We start from the raw sequence: 20539 nt of genomic DNA on the forward strand, positions 1-20539 counted from the left end.
TGAATAGGATATCTTCCAAACATCTTTCCACGAGCATGCAACAAGGCTTCGCTATTTTTAAATATATAAAGAAGTGATTTGGGGAAATTTTGAAGGACATTGAGAAGCCCTGGACTCCAAATTGAAAAAAGATGCAGTTTTTGAAGTACAGTCCATCACCATGGAACAATAATTCTATCCTGAGTAAAGGAGCTTGCTTCTGGACACTGCTATATCCCACTCCAAAACCAATAAATCTGGATAATCTGCCAATTACACACAAGTGTAAATGTTCTGCGTGCACGCTGTATTTCTATTTAAGCTACTGAGCAGCATTTAAACCTATTAAGGCTACCTGATCTCCAACCAGACGTTGGCCAGACAGTGTGGCTAGTTGTCCAGGTTACACTGCAACACTGAAGGAAAACCAGCTGACACCCTATGCACCATCTGTACAACCTGCAGGTAATCATTTATCTCCGTTCACTTTCCTATTGCTCCCACATCTAACACATTAACCTGCTAGCCACAGTTGTTCTGCAGGGCAGGAATAAAGATCGAAGAGAAGGTGGGCACATGAAGACTTCAGAGAAGTAGGAGGGCCAGCTGACTGCCCCTCTCTGCACTGCCAGTTCCCAAACCAGGAATGAGTTTTTATGTTCATGGCTTAACCCTATTTTCACATGGCTCTATATAGGAAACGCCAGCACAGTGCTGGGCACAGCTGCATGTACAGTGCTGATTTAAAGCCTTCATCAAATACTTCCAAAGGAGAAGTAAGTCTGGGATATCTTTTAGAAATATTTAGGATAGGTTCACTGTAGAGTTGCCAAATAGGTCAAGTGGCATGTTTTGGGGGATTAGCCTCCAGAAAATAAGCATGTTTAATCTATTTGTTGCACATGCAGGAGTTATTAAAATATTTGTTTTCATTGATTTCAATTTTTTTTTTTTTTCCTTCTGGTATATGACATAGAACAACACAACGCCAAGGATCTAGAAGTGAGAGATTCATTTCTGAAAGCCATGTGTGGCTCATAAAAACAACAAACTCACTTCTTCAACAGATGCTTAAAAAATATATGCACGCTTCATTAGTATAATTTGTCTGCTCAGAGCCTAGTCCAAAACTGCAGAAAAAGTTCCAAAACCACATCAAGTGCCATGGAGACCACTGTGCATAATAATAAAAACAAACACGATCAGCAGGCATTAAGGACCTCAGTCTGCAAGCAAAGTCTGATTTCTGCCTACCAGCTGGATGAAGCATTTCCACCAACCAAAACACTGACACCGCAATGTAATGTGCGGCCGACTGCAGACAAACAAACTACCATCAGAACAGTCAATTTGCTAACTAGCACCAAACTGCAGAAATATGAGAAGCCAGAAAGAACAACTGTGACCTCTGGAAAAAGATTCAAACTTAGAGAGAAAGGCAAAAATATTCTGGACAACACAAAAAAGTACATTAAGCTGTCAGTATTTCAGTGTGGATTTGAAAGAGCAGTAATGTGAAACCTGTTTATTACATTGCAATAATGATTATTATCCAAGAGGTTTTGGTTTTGTTTTGTGTTGTTTCCAAGTCTTCCAAATCATGAAGTTCTCTCACATGCTTTGGCAAGAACTGAATCAGCAAGATTTAAGAGAGCTTCAAGACCAAAGGCCAGCTACAAAACTGGCCACGCAGCCAGAGCCCATCAGACCCTCTAGATCACCTCCTGCCCTCAAAAGCCAGTGACTTAGTACAATAGCTAAGGTGAACCTGTCTTGCTAATGGCATACACACAGAAAAATGGGGGGCTTTGCTAAAAGAGGGATAGATGTTTTCTTGACACACCATTAATACAAGTAAGTACTGCTACTGTCACATTACATGGGATCAGCCAGAGATATCAAATGCTAGGAACTTCTAAAAAGCACCCTTAATCCAGGAAAAGCTGATGCACAGCTTCCTTGAAGTCTCTGTGTAAGCATACAAATAACCTAGCAAGAATTTGACAGTTTAGCTGGAAAGAAGTGTCTTCTGTCAAGGATGTGGACAGCACTAGGAAACAAAAAGCACTCTTGCCGTTACACCTATGAAAGCAGCTCTTACAAGTAGCTGTTTCCACTATGCAGAAGCAGTGCTGGTGGAACAACAATTATTTGGATTGTGATTTTGGTGAATCTTCTCTCAACTGTGGTTGTACAAAAGTAACTGGGATGTGCAGCAGCTCCAACTTCAAAACCTCCAGCTGTGAAGAGGCTGGAAGCCTCAGATGAGAAAGGGCTTCCTAATGCTGTCCTGAGGTCAAATAACTGGTTCCAAACTCAAAATGATTCTTAAACCCCAGTTCTGAGATATGACCACATACAGCACAAAGCAGAAGTGTAAAAACCTAGAAATCACTAAAGTGCACTTCGGATTAACCACAACACACAACCCTCTCAAAACCAGATTAAAACCCCCACTCTTTTACTCCGTCTCCTCCAGGCTGAAAGAATGAGACTGACATTTCCTAAAGACATTTCCTTAATGGTAATAACAACTAATGAGGCAGACAAAACACAACACTTAGATTAAGGGAAATAGATCAGTGGGGCGGGGGGGAGGCACAGAAAATCACAGCTCAGTAGCAGTCCTTTCTTCATCCATAGCCAACAGCAGATGCTTCAGAGGGATAACAGGAACACCCTTCGCTGCCACCCCCACAACATTAAAAAAACAGTGGTTTAGCTTGGGGTGGGGAAGGAAGGTATCTGTTCTTCATCTTCAATCATGTCTGGATCAAGACTCAAAGCATGATCGTTTTCATACACATACATAACATCCTTTCGTATACATACACGATTTCAGGTACAGGTATCTAGGTATGTGCAAGGGCAGCAGTACCTGCACACAGACTTTGATCCCATACAGTGGAATAATGTTCCCATAAACCTGAAGTATGCTGCAACTCCTATGAAGAAATCCATACAAGAAAGAATGAGCAGCATTTCACTCACACCACACGTATGACGTATGCAAGAAATGAGCACAAGTGTTATTGCTCACTGTTCCCTTTGGGGCACCAGATCCCCATCCCTAAGGCAATCAGAACACCCAAGATTGCATGAGGGCAGGACTATGGCCGATGTGCTACTCAGCAAAATACCACTGCACTGTGAGTCACAAGCCCCAGAATTTCAGGAAAAGGATGATCAAAGAAGCACTCACAGCCTTAGGACAGCACATTTCTGTAAAACCTCTTAATTAATGAGTATCAAAGTGCACAACAGTTTTTAAAAACATCTGCATCTACTTGTTTCCAACAATCTGTGGCAGTAAGTCATAACTACTGGAAGGTGGAAAGGATTTACATATTGTACAAAATACTGTCATCCGGAAGAGCTCATTCAAAAATGGCCAGTCCTCACTCAAGTATCTTAGCTCCAGAAGAAAGACAGAAGAATAGGCACTGACTTTACTCAGTGTCACAGTTCTCTGCAAATACAGAAAGAACTATTCTTAAAAATACAACTATTCAGGAAAACTACCAGAGGGTCTCCTCTGTCTTAGGTTATTCAGAGTTACATGGGGTTTACTTGCAAATTACAAGATGTCATACTATTGGAAAACTTCTATTAAGGACTGGAGATTTTTATCTCAACCCGGCTTTGTCTTACTATGTTACATGTATTTTATTATGAATACTGTAATGGAAACAGAAGAAATCCTCTCCTGTTAGAGTGTCAATGTATAACTAAGTTACTTCCCTTTGCCCTCAATGAAGGAAAAAGAGGTATTACTTTCCCTGTGAGAATTCTCAAGATATAATGGGCAAGAGAAAGAAATACTTAGTATAAATGGTTTAATAAATCCCAGCAGAAACAAAGCATCTTTTCACATATTTAAAAGTCTGCAAGACTCCATGCTGACACCTGATGAATGGATGGAATAAAATGTTTTGCATCTCCCATGCCTTCTACTGATGGCACAAAGTCCTGGCTGGCACAGATGCTATATGAATATTACAGTTAAAAGCATCTACATTCACGTGCTACTGGGTTTGCATACTATGAAGATCTAAAATATTCTGGAGTTCAGCTTATTTGAAGATAAACACACTAGCAAGATTTAACTTAAAAGCTTTGTTTTCGTTTTATCATGATCACTTGCAAATGCAGAAAAGAAGATGGCAGGAGCAAAGGAATAACTTATGTCTGGGAAGCAGCAAGGCAATTCATTATACTGACTAGAGCCTAGCATGATCCCAGCTCATTTCTCCACGAGCTGGTTTTATGACAGCAACTCAAGAGACTTTGTATAAGTTAATGCAAGTGGTAAGCAAGTTCCCTTTACCTTAGGAACTTTCCTTGATTTTACAACAGGATGAAGAAAACAAAAAAATCCACTCCTTGACTGCTGCTCCTTCCCTCAAAAATAAACTGTGATAGCATGGTATTGGTATCTCCCCCCCTACACACACTGAATGTCATACAACAATTTCTGACTGTTTGTATTCAAAAAGTGTCTTTCTAGAACGATGAACAATCCTTAACATCTTTGGTTGATGATTAGTGACCAAGGGACACAGCTCCACAAGTACTAGACTAGACATCCAACCAGTCCAAGTATGTTCTTCATTAAAAAAAAAAAGAGTACATTACATTATTGCCACCTCAGCAAGATATTAGTACTGCTTCTCAAGTCATAATGTCAGAAAACCAGAGCATAAACCCAAAGTTTAAATAGAAACATTTTCAGAAAATGTATCCAAGCAAAACCAAAATCTTATTAACATGAAGCTTTTGTTCCGAGACCTGTGGTTTGTGTTGGAGCAAGCATTGATGATTAACACAGTATGAACTTTGTTGCAGTTGCAATTAGAAAAACGGGAGCTACTTTTGGGAAAAAAAGAAAAAAAAAGGCAACACTAAGCTAAAGCTGATAGTTTCACCCTTCTTGTATAAAGGAACAGCTCATCTTCTTGCCTGTGTTTTCGAAGGCTGAAAGGCTGACACATTAATGGCAGCACTACAAGTTCTGCTGTGGAGGACAAGTAGTTCTTGGTTCTGCATGATATTCAAATAAAATTCCTTCTTGATATATGAAAATGTGATTTAGAGCTACTGATGCTGTATGTGCTGTGAAACACACAAAAATCATAATGAAATATTATCAGGAGTGAGGCTTGGTCTGTCAGTCACTTACTTGCTGATCCCAACCTGTCAGGTGTCACTGTCTGCTGTCAAAAACTGTCCATTAAAATCTACCACAGCCTCCATTATCCCCACTGTTTTAGCACAAGATAATAAAATATGTATTAGGCCAAAGGAGTAACAAAATCATGCTTGACTGCTCTTATTGAGTACAAATGTGAGACAAAAATCAAAAATCTAAGTGGCTTACCAACACTTGGCTTGCTTGATTATTCTTTTTCCGTACACAAGATGATATGAGTTATATATGCTTAGATTCTTTGTTAAAATAACTAGTTTCTTTCTTTCTGTATCATAAAAAGCACCTTTGCATTAAAAAAAAACCTCTGAACTTATTACAAAATACCTTTTTCTGGTAATTTTGACAGCCATTCCACATCTACAGAATAACTTTTTGCCATACATTTATTAAATCCTTCATTGTTCATGGTAAATCCCCATTTTAAATATGCACAAGGCTCTTGAGTGATTTTGACAGGCTCGTGACTCAGTCTTTTCACCACTGGTTGAAATAATGAGACCAAAGGGAAAATTCTGCCACCTGGAACTCAGCTGACACTGAAGGAACAAATCCAAAATTCCCCTAGTATTATAAAGGCACCAGAAACATACTAGCTTCCCACCATCTCATTCTAATCTCAAATAAATTCTGGTTTTCTTTAAATGAATGCAGGAGAAAGAACAATACAGAAGCAAAATACATGGAAGAAAAAGAAGCCACAGTAAAAAAACAAAACCCCAAACCAAGTAAGCTGAATTTCTACCTGGCATTTTATCACACACACACACACAAAGTCTTACTAGGAAAGCACTAACAAAAGAGCCAGTCTCGCTGCTATCCAAGTGAACTGAGAACTGTCATATAGTAGCCACGGTCCGTATAATCATGTATGATGTCACTTTTGGGGAGAAAAAAGAGCTCTTTTAATGAGGAGATTAGGCTAAGTGAATGCTGGGATTAAAAAAAGGTTAAAATGAAGTACAAGCACTCTTACTAGAAAAAACAATTCATTTCCAAGCATTGTGTAAGTGTTCAGGAAGCAGCAAGCAGCAGTTCTGGCTTACCATGCAGCCAAGCGTTTGTACTGACCTGTCCCAGCATGTCTGGTGCGATGGGAAACATGGGCCAGATGGCTGAGTAGACACCAAAGAACACCAGCCAGAGCAGCATGCTTCCCCAGACGGCCAGGTGACTGAACTGTCAAGGAGGAGGGAAAGAAGGAGAGTCAACACAGGGCACTTCCTCCATCCACCTAACCTACAGGTATTTCTCTGTCCAGGTGCCTGTTGGTCTCGCTCTGCCCAGTAGCACAGGTTGTCTAAACAGCCTGAACCAGCACTCCTCTTTAATCTTTGCCTCACAACAGAGCAGACAGTCTTCTCAACCAATCTGTCCTTCTCAGAGCTGCAAAACCTCGACAGATTTTCCTCGGAACTCTGATTTCCCTCATCTAGTTCCTCCTTCCCACCATGCACTTGCCAGGTTCAAGCACATACAACAAGGCAGAAATGTTCAGAGGTGCAAGTTCAAGTTCACATGGACAAATCCCTCACGGCAGAGTGTATGCATACAAGCCATGTGCACCACTCACCTTTCAGGGAGGAAGGTTCAGTGCTGTGTAATACACTACCACAACCACTATCTACTGATTAGCTTTGCTTTTTTGTTTTAAAGGTGTCCTGTGTGATTTACAGATATACAATGCAGTTTATGTCTTTAACGGTTCTTTAGTCTGTAGACTCACTAAGAGTAAATAAAAGTAGTATTAAAGTGACCAAGAACACGTTCAGCACAGATTTTATTTCTGTTGTATTTAAGAAAGTTATTTTTCCCTACACACCCAAACTATTTTGCTGTTTGTTCAGGGTGATTTAAGCTGTTTTACACTGCAGTGGTTAGAATCAGTAATTTCAGTTCTAACTAGCAACTGAGCTCATTACTGGCTCCAGCTTTTTTGGATGCCAACAACTCCTGTGGCTGATGACTTTGGCTCCAATTCAGATAAGTACCTGCAAAAAAAATCTTAATTACCAATTAAATACAGGTTTAGGAACATGGGAATAAATTCACACACTGGTTCTTGTGATGGACACAGTGTGTTTGTTCAGTTCTCAGCTTTGTATTTTCTATTTGATGATTGTATTTGTTGACTTTTTGAACAGTATGTCTGAGAACCAAAGATGTGTCTGAGTATTGTGTTCTGCCTACTGAGACAGACACAAACTTCTTGAAGGAGAAGATTGCTCCTCCTCTGGAAGCACTGAGCATCCTCTGAAAGGAGAGCTTTCTCCAACATGGTCAGTGAAAACAAACCAGCAAAGAGTCTGCAGCACCAGTGCAGACTGGCAGATAGCTGGGAGCAACTGGAGGCTGCCTTACAGTAGAAGCATTCATACGGCAAAACGTCAGAGGCAATGGAAAGAGCACTCTTCTAGGCACTCTTGGAAAGCTCGAAATTTGTTCAACCATAAAAGTTGCTGGGCTGAGCAGGACATAGGATAGGCCTTTTCCTGGAGAGACAGAGGGGGCAGGAAGATTTGTTTTCAAATTTTGCTGTTTACTCTATTTCACCCAGGAGATCTGACCAGCAACTGCTTTATTTAAAGAACAAACTACATTTTTTTTTTCACTCAGTTTTAATGGGAATAAAACTAATAGAATGAAAGGATTTATTTATTTATTTTTAAACGCTTGAAGGGAATGATTTTATCCTTTCTGTCTACTTGCTATTCTGAAAACTAGGAACAACTCACGTCAAGATTCTGACTAAAATAAAGCCCTGCAACTGTAGTGCTCAACTCCCCAAAGAACAAGTACTGCAAAGCTGCTGCAAGAATTCATCTTTAAGAAAAGCCAGCCCTATCCAAAGGCAGAATTGCACCAGCACTGCTCTCCCAGAAGGACATGACACCTTCTCTTGAGCCACAGCCTTCCTTCCAAACAAGTGGACATAAGGCTGAGGAAGGCTTGGACTGAGGCTTCCAAGCTGCAAACTCCTACAGACTTCCCAATTAAAACCTGTAAAGATAAAAGCAAGCAGGAAAACGAACCTAAGACACAGTGTTATTTTGTAGGAGTTGTATTTATGCTAGTGAAACAACATTTTTTTGTTTTTTGTCTCTCTCTTGTTTTTCTTTCCAGTCTGCTGGTATGACAGTTTTCAAGTTTTGCAGCTCTTTACCTTGCCCTTTCCAGCTCAGAGAAGACTTCGCTCATTTTATGTTGCATTTATCTTCTTCTCATGGTTATCCCAATCATCTTGGGTTTGTGCCTGCCTGAACTGCTTCTCTAGTTTTGAAAGAGCTTGTGCTTTCAAGAAGAGCCCTCCTTGCCCTGCTTGAAAAAATGTTCCTTAAACACTCACCCCACCAACCTTTGCACTGTTGATTCTCCACTGATCTGCCACTTAACCCCAGAGAATTCACACACAGAGCAGAAGCAAGTCCATCAGACGGACTGGCATTAAATGAATGCCAGCCAGAAATAAGCAATGGAGGCTCTCACATAAGAACCAGACTCACTGTACAGCTAGCCTGTGCATCTTATTTATCTGAATAGTTCGTATGGTGTGGTAAAGCAGTGAAGAAATCCGTAAGTGTTTGGGAAAAAAACCTGCTGCAGTGTTCCAGACAGTAACATGAAGCTGCTCCACACAGCTCCAACCTGCAGATTTTGTTATGCAACACGTTACCACCACTTTTACCAAAGCCTTTCATTCCACACTACCTACTGGATATACCAGGCTTCCAGCCACTCTGAATCTGCATTATTTATTTAAAGCTTTCAGCTGAACCCACCATGTTCTCCCAAGAGGCAGGGTCTCCCCCTCTCTCAAGAACAAATTGCACGTAACCAATCCACCCGATGATGGAGAAGAGGCTTAACTCAATGTTGTACACTTAATACTCTTCAAGTGACCTAAAGATTCTCTGCATGTTGATTCTCTCACAGCTGAAACAATAATTGTAACCAACATCAGTATCCAAGATGATGAGAGTCACTAGGTCCAAGCAATGGGACAGGAATTAGAAGTGTATATAGAACAGAGTTGATTCTAAGCACAGCAACTTTTCTGCGCGTAACTAACCTCTCTATTAAATGCCAGTGTTAAAGAACACCGAGAGCTACTAAACATTACAGTATCTTTTAAAATAAAATTTAGAAAAGGGGATGATGATTATCCCCGCATGACTGAAGAGACACCAATTACCCAGGGAAAAGGAGAGAGGAAGAACCATCAAATAACTCACAACGTAACAGGACCCAAGCAGGCTCGCATGCCTCCAATGCAGGCTTGGATAAACCCTCTTCTAGTGCATGAGTAAGTATTTTAAATATTTCTGCATCTTAAAATTGCATGGAATTTATGCATAGCAACAGCAAAAAAAGAACAGATTTTATCTTCAGATAACAGAATGAGGCAGAGAATATTAGCAGCTCTCTAATAATTACATAACCCAGACAGATACCATGTCATCTCAACAGTTCCTCTGTGAGGAATGAAAGAACACAATTTTCAACTAATAGAAGCAATGAGGTTATGAGATATAAGCCAAGCCCCTCCAAGAAACTGGTAAAATAAGAATACGAGTCTCCTCAAAATGGCTTGGTCTTGAGGGCAGAGCGTCTTAGTGTGTCATGAAAACTAGATGTGCATAAGGTATCTTGTAGGTGTGGAGAAGAAGGGAGTCCACCAAAATCAAAAGATAAGTGTTTCAGGGGGGCTGGGGGAAAGAAGGGGAGGAAGGTGTTGAAAGTTCATCAACACAGGAACCCTCTTACCCTCCGTATTGTTTGGAGGTCACTGCCTGGCCAGATTCTGACACCCACCGATAACAGGGCAGTCACTCACTGCAAGTAAATGACTCAGATCTAGGAATCAACATAACTGTTTGACTAACAAAAAACCCCTCATCCAATGTGAAGTCACTAGTGCTTTTTAATAGCTTCAAAGACATTTTCAAAGTCCAGTTGGTTACCTGTGGGCAGACACCTTTCATTCCCTATTGCATTAAATTTTTAAACGAGCTACAGAGTACAAAGATGATGTTCTTGATATATTTCCTTAAGCAATTACAGTAATATGTTGATTTAATGCAAAATTTTATCAATTTTGAATATTTTAGAGAGGTTGGCAATATACTGTCAGCATTCTCTTCCCACTTCTGTCAGGCTGCCCTTTTCTCACCCCACATATCGTGTGATCTACGAGTTCATTCTCCTCTCACATCCTGTACTTATGGAGCTTAGCAGTTCATCCTTACATGAAAGATCCAATTAAAAAACTGAAGCCTCCAATGATTTTCAGTATTTCTTTTCTGTATTAGTACTCATTAGGGAGGAAGGTGTGCTAATAAAATAAAAGATACTGAGAAGTACTTACTCTAGTCCACGCAGTTGTTTCCAAGCCAGCTTTCAGACAAACAGTGACTACAACATACTGCAAGGAAAAAAGAAGACAGACAGCTTCAGTACTAACACTTAAATTCAGAGGTGTTCATGGCCCAATTTTCCCATTATACCTAGAAGTTACTACCATATAGGTATCAGCCCAGGACCCTGGAAGTGTGGGATGGGGGAAGGACAGAGCAGAAGATATCTTTGGTGCACGTCCATAAAAAAACCAAACAGATATGAAAAAAGAAGGGGGAAAAAAATCATACATACAAGCATAGATTTATTTTACTTCTACACTTTCTTCTGACTGGCACCATTTTTTGAGGGTACAAAAACAAGCTGTAAAGAAATTCTACCATTCAAAAATTGCTAGGATACACAAACTTACAGTGTAAACTATGTTTCCAACAAATAAATAGTCAATTCCCTGGCCATTTGTGAATACTGCATCTGAAAGAAAAAATTATTACATTTGTTATCAGCTTATCAACAGAATGGATTAAAAAACAAGGAGATTTTGAGGAGAAAATAACTGGTCCTAATCTTGCCTTTTAGGACATCTAAAACCACTTTTAGAAGCTATGAGATAATGGTAATGCAGAAGTTGTGCTAAGCCAGGTCTTGGACACAACGCTCAGATAGAGCGTATATCTATAGTCCTGGCTGGCAGAAGCCACCCTAGCAAGAGGAGAATGCTTGCCAGACCCTAACATGTAATTTGCCTATAAGAGCTGAGGTATGTTAGCGTCACTTTTTCTGTCACTATCTGTTCTGTACTATTTATTGACACCTCTAACAAATCCCATTATTTGCTGTGCCTGTGAAAAAAATAAAGTTGTAAAATACCAGCTGATTTGTGGTGAAATAGAGCTGAATTAAGAAAATCTGCAAAAGCTTCATCTATAAAGGACACATATAACACCTGAAATATCTTACTGGCGGTTAATTCAATAACTGAGCAGCATTCAGTCCGCACACCCCCCTTCTCTAGCCAAGTGTGCACGAGGGTAAGTACATGATAATCTATCATTTGAAAGCGCCAACTTTGGCAATACTTCAAATTTTCAAATACTTCAAATCTGTTTACTCTTTCTTAGCCCTTGTAGAATAAAACCGGAACACCATGAAAGCACATTCAACAGCCATGCTAATCCCAAATGAACTCGTACTCACAGGAGCTTTCAAGTGTTACTCAAGCATGAGAAATATTGCTATTTTCACAGGTTAAGACAACTGCTAGAGAAATACACAAACAGCAGGGATGAAAAAGGCTTAAGATAAAACCTTGGACCTGTTCCTAAACACATACTGCCTAGCACAGTGCTTCTACTATGAGGATACAATTTTGCTAGATCTGTTTGCAAAATTTGATCTGACATTCTGAAACTAGGGTCATCTACCTAGCTAACCATGTACCTATAATGTAGGTCTCCAAGATCAACCAATTTTTAAGTATACAGAGATGCGTCTCTGATACCCTGACCTCTGTGGTGAAGACTCATTTCAGTTTATGGGTAAAAAGACTATAGATATAGCCAGTGCAGTTACCCCAAGCTACTTGGTATGGTTTTCTTCTACAACAGCTGCATGTCAGTGTCTCTGGAGAACTGACAGGTTGTGGATATTTTTCAGAAGTTGCTGGTTCTATATTCTTGCTTTCTTTTCTCTTTTGAACCCCAACTACTAAGAAGCAGCAGCAGATAGACTAGTCATTAACATTGCAAAAGGAGCTAAAGCTTGAGACACCTTGGTTAGGAATTGGTTTGGTTTCTAGCCACTATCATCTCTATCAGTCCACCTCCTCCCCTAGTACACTCTGGCTTCAGGCATTGACCACATCATTCACAAATCCACATCAAGTTTTAACAGGCACTTTGCTCTTTCCTCCAGTGTGAATAAAAAAGGTGAAGAATGATAGAGAATTGAGCCTTCCGTGTCCAATGAACCCTGCTGATGCCAGAAGTCTCAGTTTATTAAGAAAAAGGCATGCCAAATATGTATCGGTTTTGATAGATCTAGAATAAACTGATGTAACGACTCTGCCAGTATATTGCTCTAGTGCAACTTCACAGTGCAGATTTAAGTAATAGACTCATTTTTGGCTAAGTCTCCGTTTTTTTGAAGTTACATTTTAATTCAGTAAGTTAATGCCTTTTTTTCAGTGATTTCCATGACCTTCCACTTTGGGAGGCTAAGCGGTCCTGAAAGGAATGATATTTCTGTTAGTGAGAACAGCAGGACACTCAGTGAACATTCATTTCTAAAGCTATACAAGTGCCCATTCATGGGCTATATTCACTTCACATTCTAAGGAGCTCGAGAGGTTAAAAAACATCCCAGTGCAAATGACACATTTTTGTCTCTGGCACTGAAATCCCTTTTTCACTTAGGAATACAAAGGAACTTGAAAATTCAGTATCTGTTCCTCTTCAGAAAGCGAACTAAAACACCCATTTAAAGGAATTCAGGAAGTTACCATCTGAGCAGGGGAACATTCCAGTCTTATTGTAATTGTTGAAATTAAAAGTACATTATCTGTTCAGGAATTAGTTAGAAAACCATTTATGGAAGACTAAAACAAACCCTGTATTCTTCTTTAATGGTAACCACTACAGACATCAGCCTAAAATTTCTGAAGTTGGATTTAAAGAAGAGCTATTCGAGATTAACATTTCTCAGAAAAATGGTGAAAGAAAACACTAAAACCTCTCAAATCTAACCAAAAACCTATCAACCATAAAACCCCCTCTCCTCCAAAACTGGACCAAGCTCCCAGCGCACAGAGAGAAGAAATGAAAGGCAGTTTCTTGTATGGTCCATCAGACAGCATGTGAAGCTGCCACTGAGCATATGATACTGACATTTTACTCCGCCAGGTAGGAAACAGAAATCTCCCTCCCACAAGTATCTTTACCGTCATGACTCTGATACAAGCATTCATCTTCCCTCCCTTGCCATTTTCTTTCACCTCCTCCTCAACTAATCCAGCAGGAGCCGAGAAGGTTTTATTGAAATTAGTGTCTTCCAGGAAAGAGATTCAGTTTTGAAAATTCCAATATGATTTTAGATAAATATTATTCCCCCCTGCCACCCTCAAATTCCTCATCTGATCTAGTCCCACTTCTTATGACAGTAAAAGAACAGATTTCCCATGGCTTTTCCTGCCCACACAAAGCTAGGTAGGAACCACACGGGATTTACTGTTCCCCGACATACCATGTAGTTGCATTGCTCTCCATGAAAGGTAAGACTTAATAAGCCTAATCTGTACAACAAAGTCTCATTTCCCTAATATTCCTGACGATCTGGTCTACTTCCATTCTAGACAATTCATTTTTTCCACAGACTTCAACAGTAGTGAAATCTCTCTGGTTTACCCTACATTTTTATGGAATGGGAAAAGTCCAACAAGATAAAAAGCAAATGGTTGTAGTGCAGCTGCTGTAAGAACACTATACAGTAAAAAGTTGAGATCTCAACCCACTACCAAAAATAAATAAAGTGTTTTATAGAACATTATTCAGTGTTAGAGTAAGACACTTTGGCAAAGCAGCAGTTGAATTTTTCACGTATTAAAGTCACTACACGAACAATAATTATGCTAAATTACAGTAAGTTCTGAAAGTCATTAGCCAAGTTCAGCAGCTACACCCTACTGAACTGCCTGTCAGCATTATTTTCTTGAGGCTTGTCACAAGCTCCTGTTCTGCAAACACACTGGCTCTGTAAGACTGAACATCAGTTACTGAAATAAGAAATAATGAAGCCCTTACCATGCTCCAGCACTTTCAGTGGGAGCCAGAAGAGAATGATGGAATGGATGAGGGCATTGATGCAGTGACCCCAGAAAACCTGAGGGAAAACAAACCAAGTCATCAGTGAAGTCCAAAACTCTTGACCTCTCTGTTACTGGTAACAAACACTTCATTGTGTAGTTTAGAGTCAGACAACGTTTGTCCTGAAGTGAAATACCTAAACTTCTGCAGGATCTATTTCCTCCTCCAATTTCTGCTCTTTCACAAGAAAACACTCGTCCAGTTGGATGATTTTATTCTAACGACTTCAGATATAACAGACAAGCATGCTTGTAATTTAATATCTTTATCAAAATACAGCAAACAGATGGAGTCACCCTTCTTAAATTATGTTAAAGAATGATTTAAAAGATCGATTCAGTGCTATGAAGTGTTCTATTTTCTTTCAACAGGCAAATACTTTGTACCTCATGATTTTCAACTTATAGATAATGCTGTTTTGCACAAACTAGAGCTTTACGTACTCTACAAGTTCCTTTCTAAACAAATAAATCTTACAGCTTCCTTGATTCAGAAATACATCTAGACGTGCCTGTTCTGGAATAAAGGCAGAACTCCAAATGCTGGCATTTACAGCATTTAAAATAGCAAAATGAAATAAAATATGTTCTTCAAAACTCAAAGTCCAAATAAACCAAATCACATTTTATTTTCCAAAATAACTATGTGAATAGAGATATACTAATTGTGAAAAAAAAAAAAACCTAGTAGAGAGCATTATGGCAATTGTATACTAAATAAAATCCAGGTGATGTTGTCCGTTTCCTATGAAAGTGGTAAACTCACCACATATCAGTAGTTGTGAATTGAAAAATCATAGTCAGATACAAATCTTACTTTGAATCAAAGTTTATGGATATTTCAGGACTAGTTTCAGTTGAAGCCATAACAAAAAATCCTTATTTAAAAACAAGGACTTTTTTTTTAAATAAGAAAATGTAATCCCTTGAAAATCACTGGGAGGCAGAACAATCTTGATTTCAGTGACTAGCATAAAGCAGAAGTAACAGTGGGGAATAGTTATTTTCAAATGAGAAAGGCCTGGAAAATAAGAATGCTCATGGTTATTCTTAAAGAAACAGACTTTCCCTTACCCTTGTGTTGAACCCATCTGCATTTTGAGTAATTTTATATAGCTGTGGAAATCTAAGCATGCTATCTTGAGTACACGATCGTTCAAAAATTCCCAGAGTAAAGGGTGGCAATGCTGTGAAAATCTGCAAGGAAAGCAAATACCAATTAAAAGCAGCTATTAGTTTTAAGTGGATCTCAGATATTTCAGTATCTAGACAACAGCAAATTCCCCAGACTTCAATGAAGACTTATTACCAAGAAGCATATTATTTGACATAATATTCAAATGTCCAATCAAGTCCAAACATGAATTTCAGCAATTCCTAACTCTCAAATACTGATTTATGAACAAAAGAAACATGAAAGAAAATCTGTACTATTAACCAATTATCTTAAACCCATGAAGTTAAGCATCGTTAGTTTCTGATGTACTAGCTAATCTAGAGAAGGTAAAACAGATTAGACTGCAAAGGAAAGACAACATGTGCTTCTTGAAAAAAGCCTTGTGGGAATGGGTTCAAATATAGCTGCAGTTGTAGCCATAAGGACATATATAGGTAATATGCTTAACCAAAGCTAAATTTACAGACAATGCAAATGTGGAAATCACATTTAAAAAAAAAAAAACAAAACAGACAAAAAAAAACCCAAACAAACAAACAAAAAAAAAACACCAAAAAAAACAACACTGAAAAACAAAGACCATTCTCTATTATAGCACTTTGGGGATTCTCCAGGCAGGCATGAACTGATAGCAATTAACTGCAGTGTCTGTGCTACAGGCAGACACTTAGATGACCAAGCCTCGGAAGCTTTCCAAGAGAGGCAGCAGAACACTTTGCCAGAAGCAGAGTAAATTAGCCTCTGCTGAGTTCCACATTGCTGCTCTTAAAGTGTTTCCAGGATCTGAGGCAGCTCATTTGAAGCCAGCTTGGGTATCCATGTTTCTTGCAGTCTGTGGTGCAGACACAGAGTGAAATTAATACCATCATGCATGTCTGAATACTAAACTTCATTCACTTCCTTTTACATTAATAGCTTATATCAGAAAAATATTTTCTAATCCTATACATATCTATATTTTGAACAGTTTGAGAAGCATTCCTGAAGTTAAGAAGCAGCTTGAAAAGTTACGAACCATTTCTAGTGCATACACGTTTGCACAAGTTGGGCTGTGGTTCCCACCAGCAGCAAGCCGGCAGTCAGAGAGCAAAGAACACCACAGAGGATTAGAGACTAGTGAGAATCAATAATGACATCCCTAGATGCAACCAGGAATGTCATTCTTTTTCTCATAAAGTGATAAATTAGATGGTTAAAATGGCAGCAGGCTGGGGATGGGGAACTGACCGCTGGCCCAATATATTCCGAAAAAGGGCAAGTTCTCATACAGCTTTAAGGTATTTCCCCAGGTTTCTCGTGTTTATTGGGGCATTGACATTCTCACTTGAAGTAAACCTTCTGGAGTTTTTGTTTATGAAGGTAGCTAATGTGAACCAGTGCAAAAGCCGATATTACAATGCCACTATGGTGTTCTACACTTAATGTTTTAATGAGACTACTAATGAAATAAAGGGTTAATCTGCACAGAACAGAGTGACAGAGCTAAAACAACTTTAAAATCTAACCCCTTCACACTGTGGAAGCACTTGATTCTTCATGAGTCCATACAAGCTGTTCTAATTTTAGAAAATACCGACCTTACAAAACAAGGGTTAATTTCTACTTCACTGACTCTAAAAGATGAGTTTCATCCATGAGCTTTAGGTAGGGTAGGAACATCCATCAAATCAGGTTTAAAGATAATAGATGCAAATATCTAAACACAAATGACAGACTGAGTAACGGTCAGGAAATAAGGGTGAAGAGAATCAAGGGAGTAGAAAATCCCTGAATAACTATCTTCTACAAAGAATATGAAGTATCACGGAATATGAGGGTTTGTACCATCGTTTTAAGATTATTGTGACAGAAGTTAAGTGTTTCCATTAATACTACTTAGTGATAGAGATAATTTGGTGGTTCTTTCTGTATTACCATATATTTGGAATGAGTCTTCTTAAATTAAATTTCCTCCCTCCAAAGAGAAATGCAAAGGATTTTTCAACACTGACACGTCCTAATGGCTTATAAATCCAGACACCAGGCCATGCATCAGTAACATGACAAAGGTAACTTAAAAACACCAGCACAGGTCTATGGAGCTTGGTCCCAGAAATCTTCCAGACTTTAATCAATGTTACTGATTAAAAAATATTTTTGATTAATGCAGTGAAGTTATGTGGTGCAGTGTGGCACACTGCAGAGCACAGCAAAAATCAGAAATCACTCCTAGACTAACATACTGTGCTCTTGGTTCAAGTGAAATATGCTGGTGAGACAGCAATGATACTTCCCATTCTGTACATAATGTAGCATGAGGCAAACTAAAGCATCTGCATGACACTTCTCTGATCACCTAGCTGTTACAGGTTAGGAAAAAAAATAAAATCAAAACTCAGAGATTAAGACACTGTATATATTTTGAACATGAGCAGCCAGCAAAATATTCAGTACAAAAGACTGAAGATGCTTTCAAAGAGGAAATTCAATTCCATCTATAAGCTGCAGTTTTATGGAGATTGTATTACACCAAACATGTATTCTTAATGTGCTCATCCAAATTTATTTTTGTGGTAAGAACACCACCCAAAATTAATTTTCTGTTTACCTCAGAGTGGATTCAAAAAGGCATTTACAGGTGGACTCACCTTTCCTGGCATACAGCCTAGCCAGTTACCTGCGTGAAATGGGAAGCAACAAAATAATATACAAGTCCCAAGCACTATCAAGTCAAAACATGTAGCACTTACCACATTATACAGACCAATGCACCATCGCTCAAATAAGATCTGCCCAGAAAATCCATTAACGAAAGCAAACCAAAGCTGAAACAAACAAAGACAAGTTACAAGAAGCTTTAGACTACTCCAGCAGTCCATGTTTCCATTTACAGTAGAGAAGGATGTGGAACAGACCACCATCTGGAGACAGCTGGTTGTCATGCACTAAAAATAATTATCAGCAGTGCCAGGCAGTTATTTTCTTCTGAAGTCTTACATTTTTAAATACTGCCAGAGTACTGCTTATTTAAAATAAAACACTCAGGTGACAGAGCAGTTTGCTGTATTTGCATCATAAAACAAGGCTTCAAACAATTTCACAATGCTTATTGCTGGCAAATTAACATGCGTGAGGCCAGAAACCAACCTCATTTTCATCATGGTCATCAAAAATCAGGATTGTCAAGGTAAGTGTGTTTTGATGGCTGCTCTGCTTGACTTCTGTGTCCTATTTTTATAGTCCCAGAGTTACAGTAATATGAAATGATCGGTTACATAATGAAAATTATTTTACAATTTTATTCTTTACATGATGTACACATTACTACTGAACAAACTACAAATTTAGTAATTAAGCATTGGAAGAGGATGCCCAAAGAGGCTGCGGAGTCTCCAACCTTCTACAAGTTTACAAAACCCAACTGGGCAAGCCCTAGGAATCTGGTTTGAATTTAGTGTTCACCCTACTTTAAGCAAGAGGTTGGACTAGACATCCTCCAAGCCACCTTCCAACCAAGGGGATTCTGTAACGCCGCGATCCCAGGAAACTGCTATAAGGTGCACTGCATAGGTAAACTCTTCTCCGTGTTTCCTTGGCTCTAGCTTCCTCAAGCCTACTTCTTACCTTGTTTAAGCAGCTTTTGGAAGCAAGAACTGCTTTACTGGGTTGGAACAAAGTTTCTTACTCAGAAAGAAGCTTAGGAAAGAATCTAAGAAAGAAGGGAAAGAATTATCTTTTCCCCCGTAACTTGGAAACTGGAAGAATATTCAGTTTAAGGGCATCCTGAAACAGTCTGCATGTGAATTATTGCACTTAAGAGATAACAGTGTTTCTGTGAATTTGTAGCTGTAATCCCTTTTAGAACCCACACTAAACTATGGCACTTTGTTCAAAATTAATTCAACGCTGTGCATGGGAACACACCCCCTCCCCACGCCCTTTCAACGTATTTTGTCTTGCAATTACCTTACCAGTTCACACTGCACTGGATGCACTAGGTATTGCAGAGCAGTCCAGTGTTCCCCACACCTATTCTCTTCTCCCGGCCTGAGAGCACAAGGCACTCCCTGCCAGGCATCTTTTCTGACACCGTTCTGTCACTCATATCTAGCAGCACTCTGCTATCGGCATCATTTATTCTCTGGCTCACTTGTCTAGTATTAGTGTCCTAGCAAAACTTCCCAGTTAACAATTAGTTAACTGTATGTCATCCAATCTCTTCTCCCACACAAAATGGGTATAGATGACTAATTAGGAAAGAAGACAAGAGAAGACAACAAGACTGCGTCAAAACCTACAAACGTTCTCCTAGATGCAATATCTGAAGAGACTAGAACTCTTCAGCATGGGACAGAGGCAATTCAAGGGAAGATTAAAATATTTGCAAGATTGACAAGAAAAACAAATAGCTGTTCAAATAGGCACTGCTGCAAGACATTAAATTAGCAGGCTACATAGAAAGTGAAAGGTTTTCACACAATATACAGTTGATCTATGGAACTGCCTACCAGACGATACTGTGGATGCAAAATCAATTAGAAAAAAATGGTGGAAGAAAAGCTGGAGACCAGATGAGTCTGACAGAGAACTACCACTGTTCACAGAAGAAGAGACACCAGACTAGTTGAACTCCTATTCTGATCCTCTACAGCTGTTCTTACATCTATAATTTTAAACACAAATGGTGATATAAATCATTATTCTAATGCACTCTCACTGTTCTAGTGAGAAGCAATGACACTGATCTCAACTCAGTTGCTTATAGATATGCCTTGCACAGTAGGCCAGCTATTTAAACTTATTTCCTGCATTTTTTTAAACCTTCATCTGCTCTTCCTAGCAGAAAGTTTAAATAGATTTCACCCTACATTATTCTGAAGTCTGCACTTTATACCTGCTGCCCTTTTTGCAGTTTGTAGTTTAGAAGTGCCCTTGTAAACTTTAAGGGCCAACAGTTTCATTTCACTTTCATTTAGTTGAAATG

The 20539-nt window shown here is 39.1% G+C and overlaps 1 protein-coding gene across 7 annotated transcripts in view; it reads right to left on the bottom strand.

Moving 5' to 3' along the window:
* Positions 1–20539, bottom strand: part of ATP8A2 (ATPase phospholipid transporting 8A2) — a 344378-nt gene that overhangs the window by 97512 nt on the left and 226327 nt on the right. For all 7 annotated transcript variants that reach the window (XR_006165293.1, XM_042792247.1, XM_042792248.1 and 4 more), the window contains 6 exons: positions 18306–18380; positions 15474–15596; positions 14338–14416; positions 10953–11014; positions 10551–10607; positions 6257–6364 (listed from right to left, as the gene is read on the bottom strand). Coding sequence is in view for 6 of the 7 variants with exons in the window: in XM_042792247.1 (XP_042648181.1) it covers positions 6257–6364; positions 10551–10607; positions 10953–11014; positions 14338–14416; positions 15474–15596; positions 18306–18380 (504 nt within the window). In the remaining variant the exon portion in view is untranslated. The remainder of the gene's footprint in view (positions 1–6256; positions 6365–10550; positions 10608–10952; positions 11015–14337; positions 14417–15473; positions 15597–18305; positions 18381–20539) is intronic.

The sequence above is a fragment of the Tyto alba genome, unplaced genomic scaffold (genome assembly GCF_018691265.1).
Source record: "Tyto alba isolate M040663 unplaced genomic scaffold, T.alba_DEE_v4.0 Super-Scaffold_2, whole genome shotgun sequence".
Classification (NCBI taxonomy): Eukaryota; Metazoa; Chordata; class Aves; order Strigiformes; family Tytonidae; genus Tyto; species Tyto alba.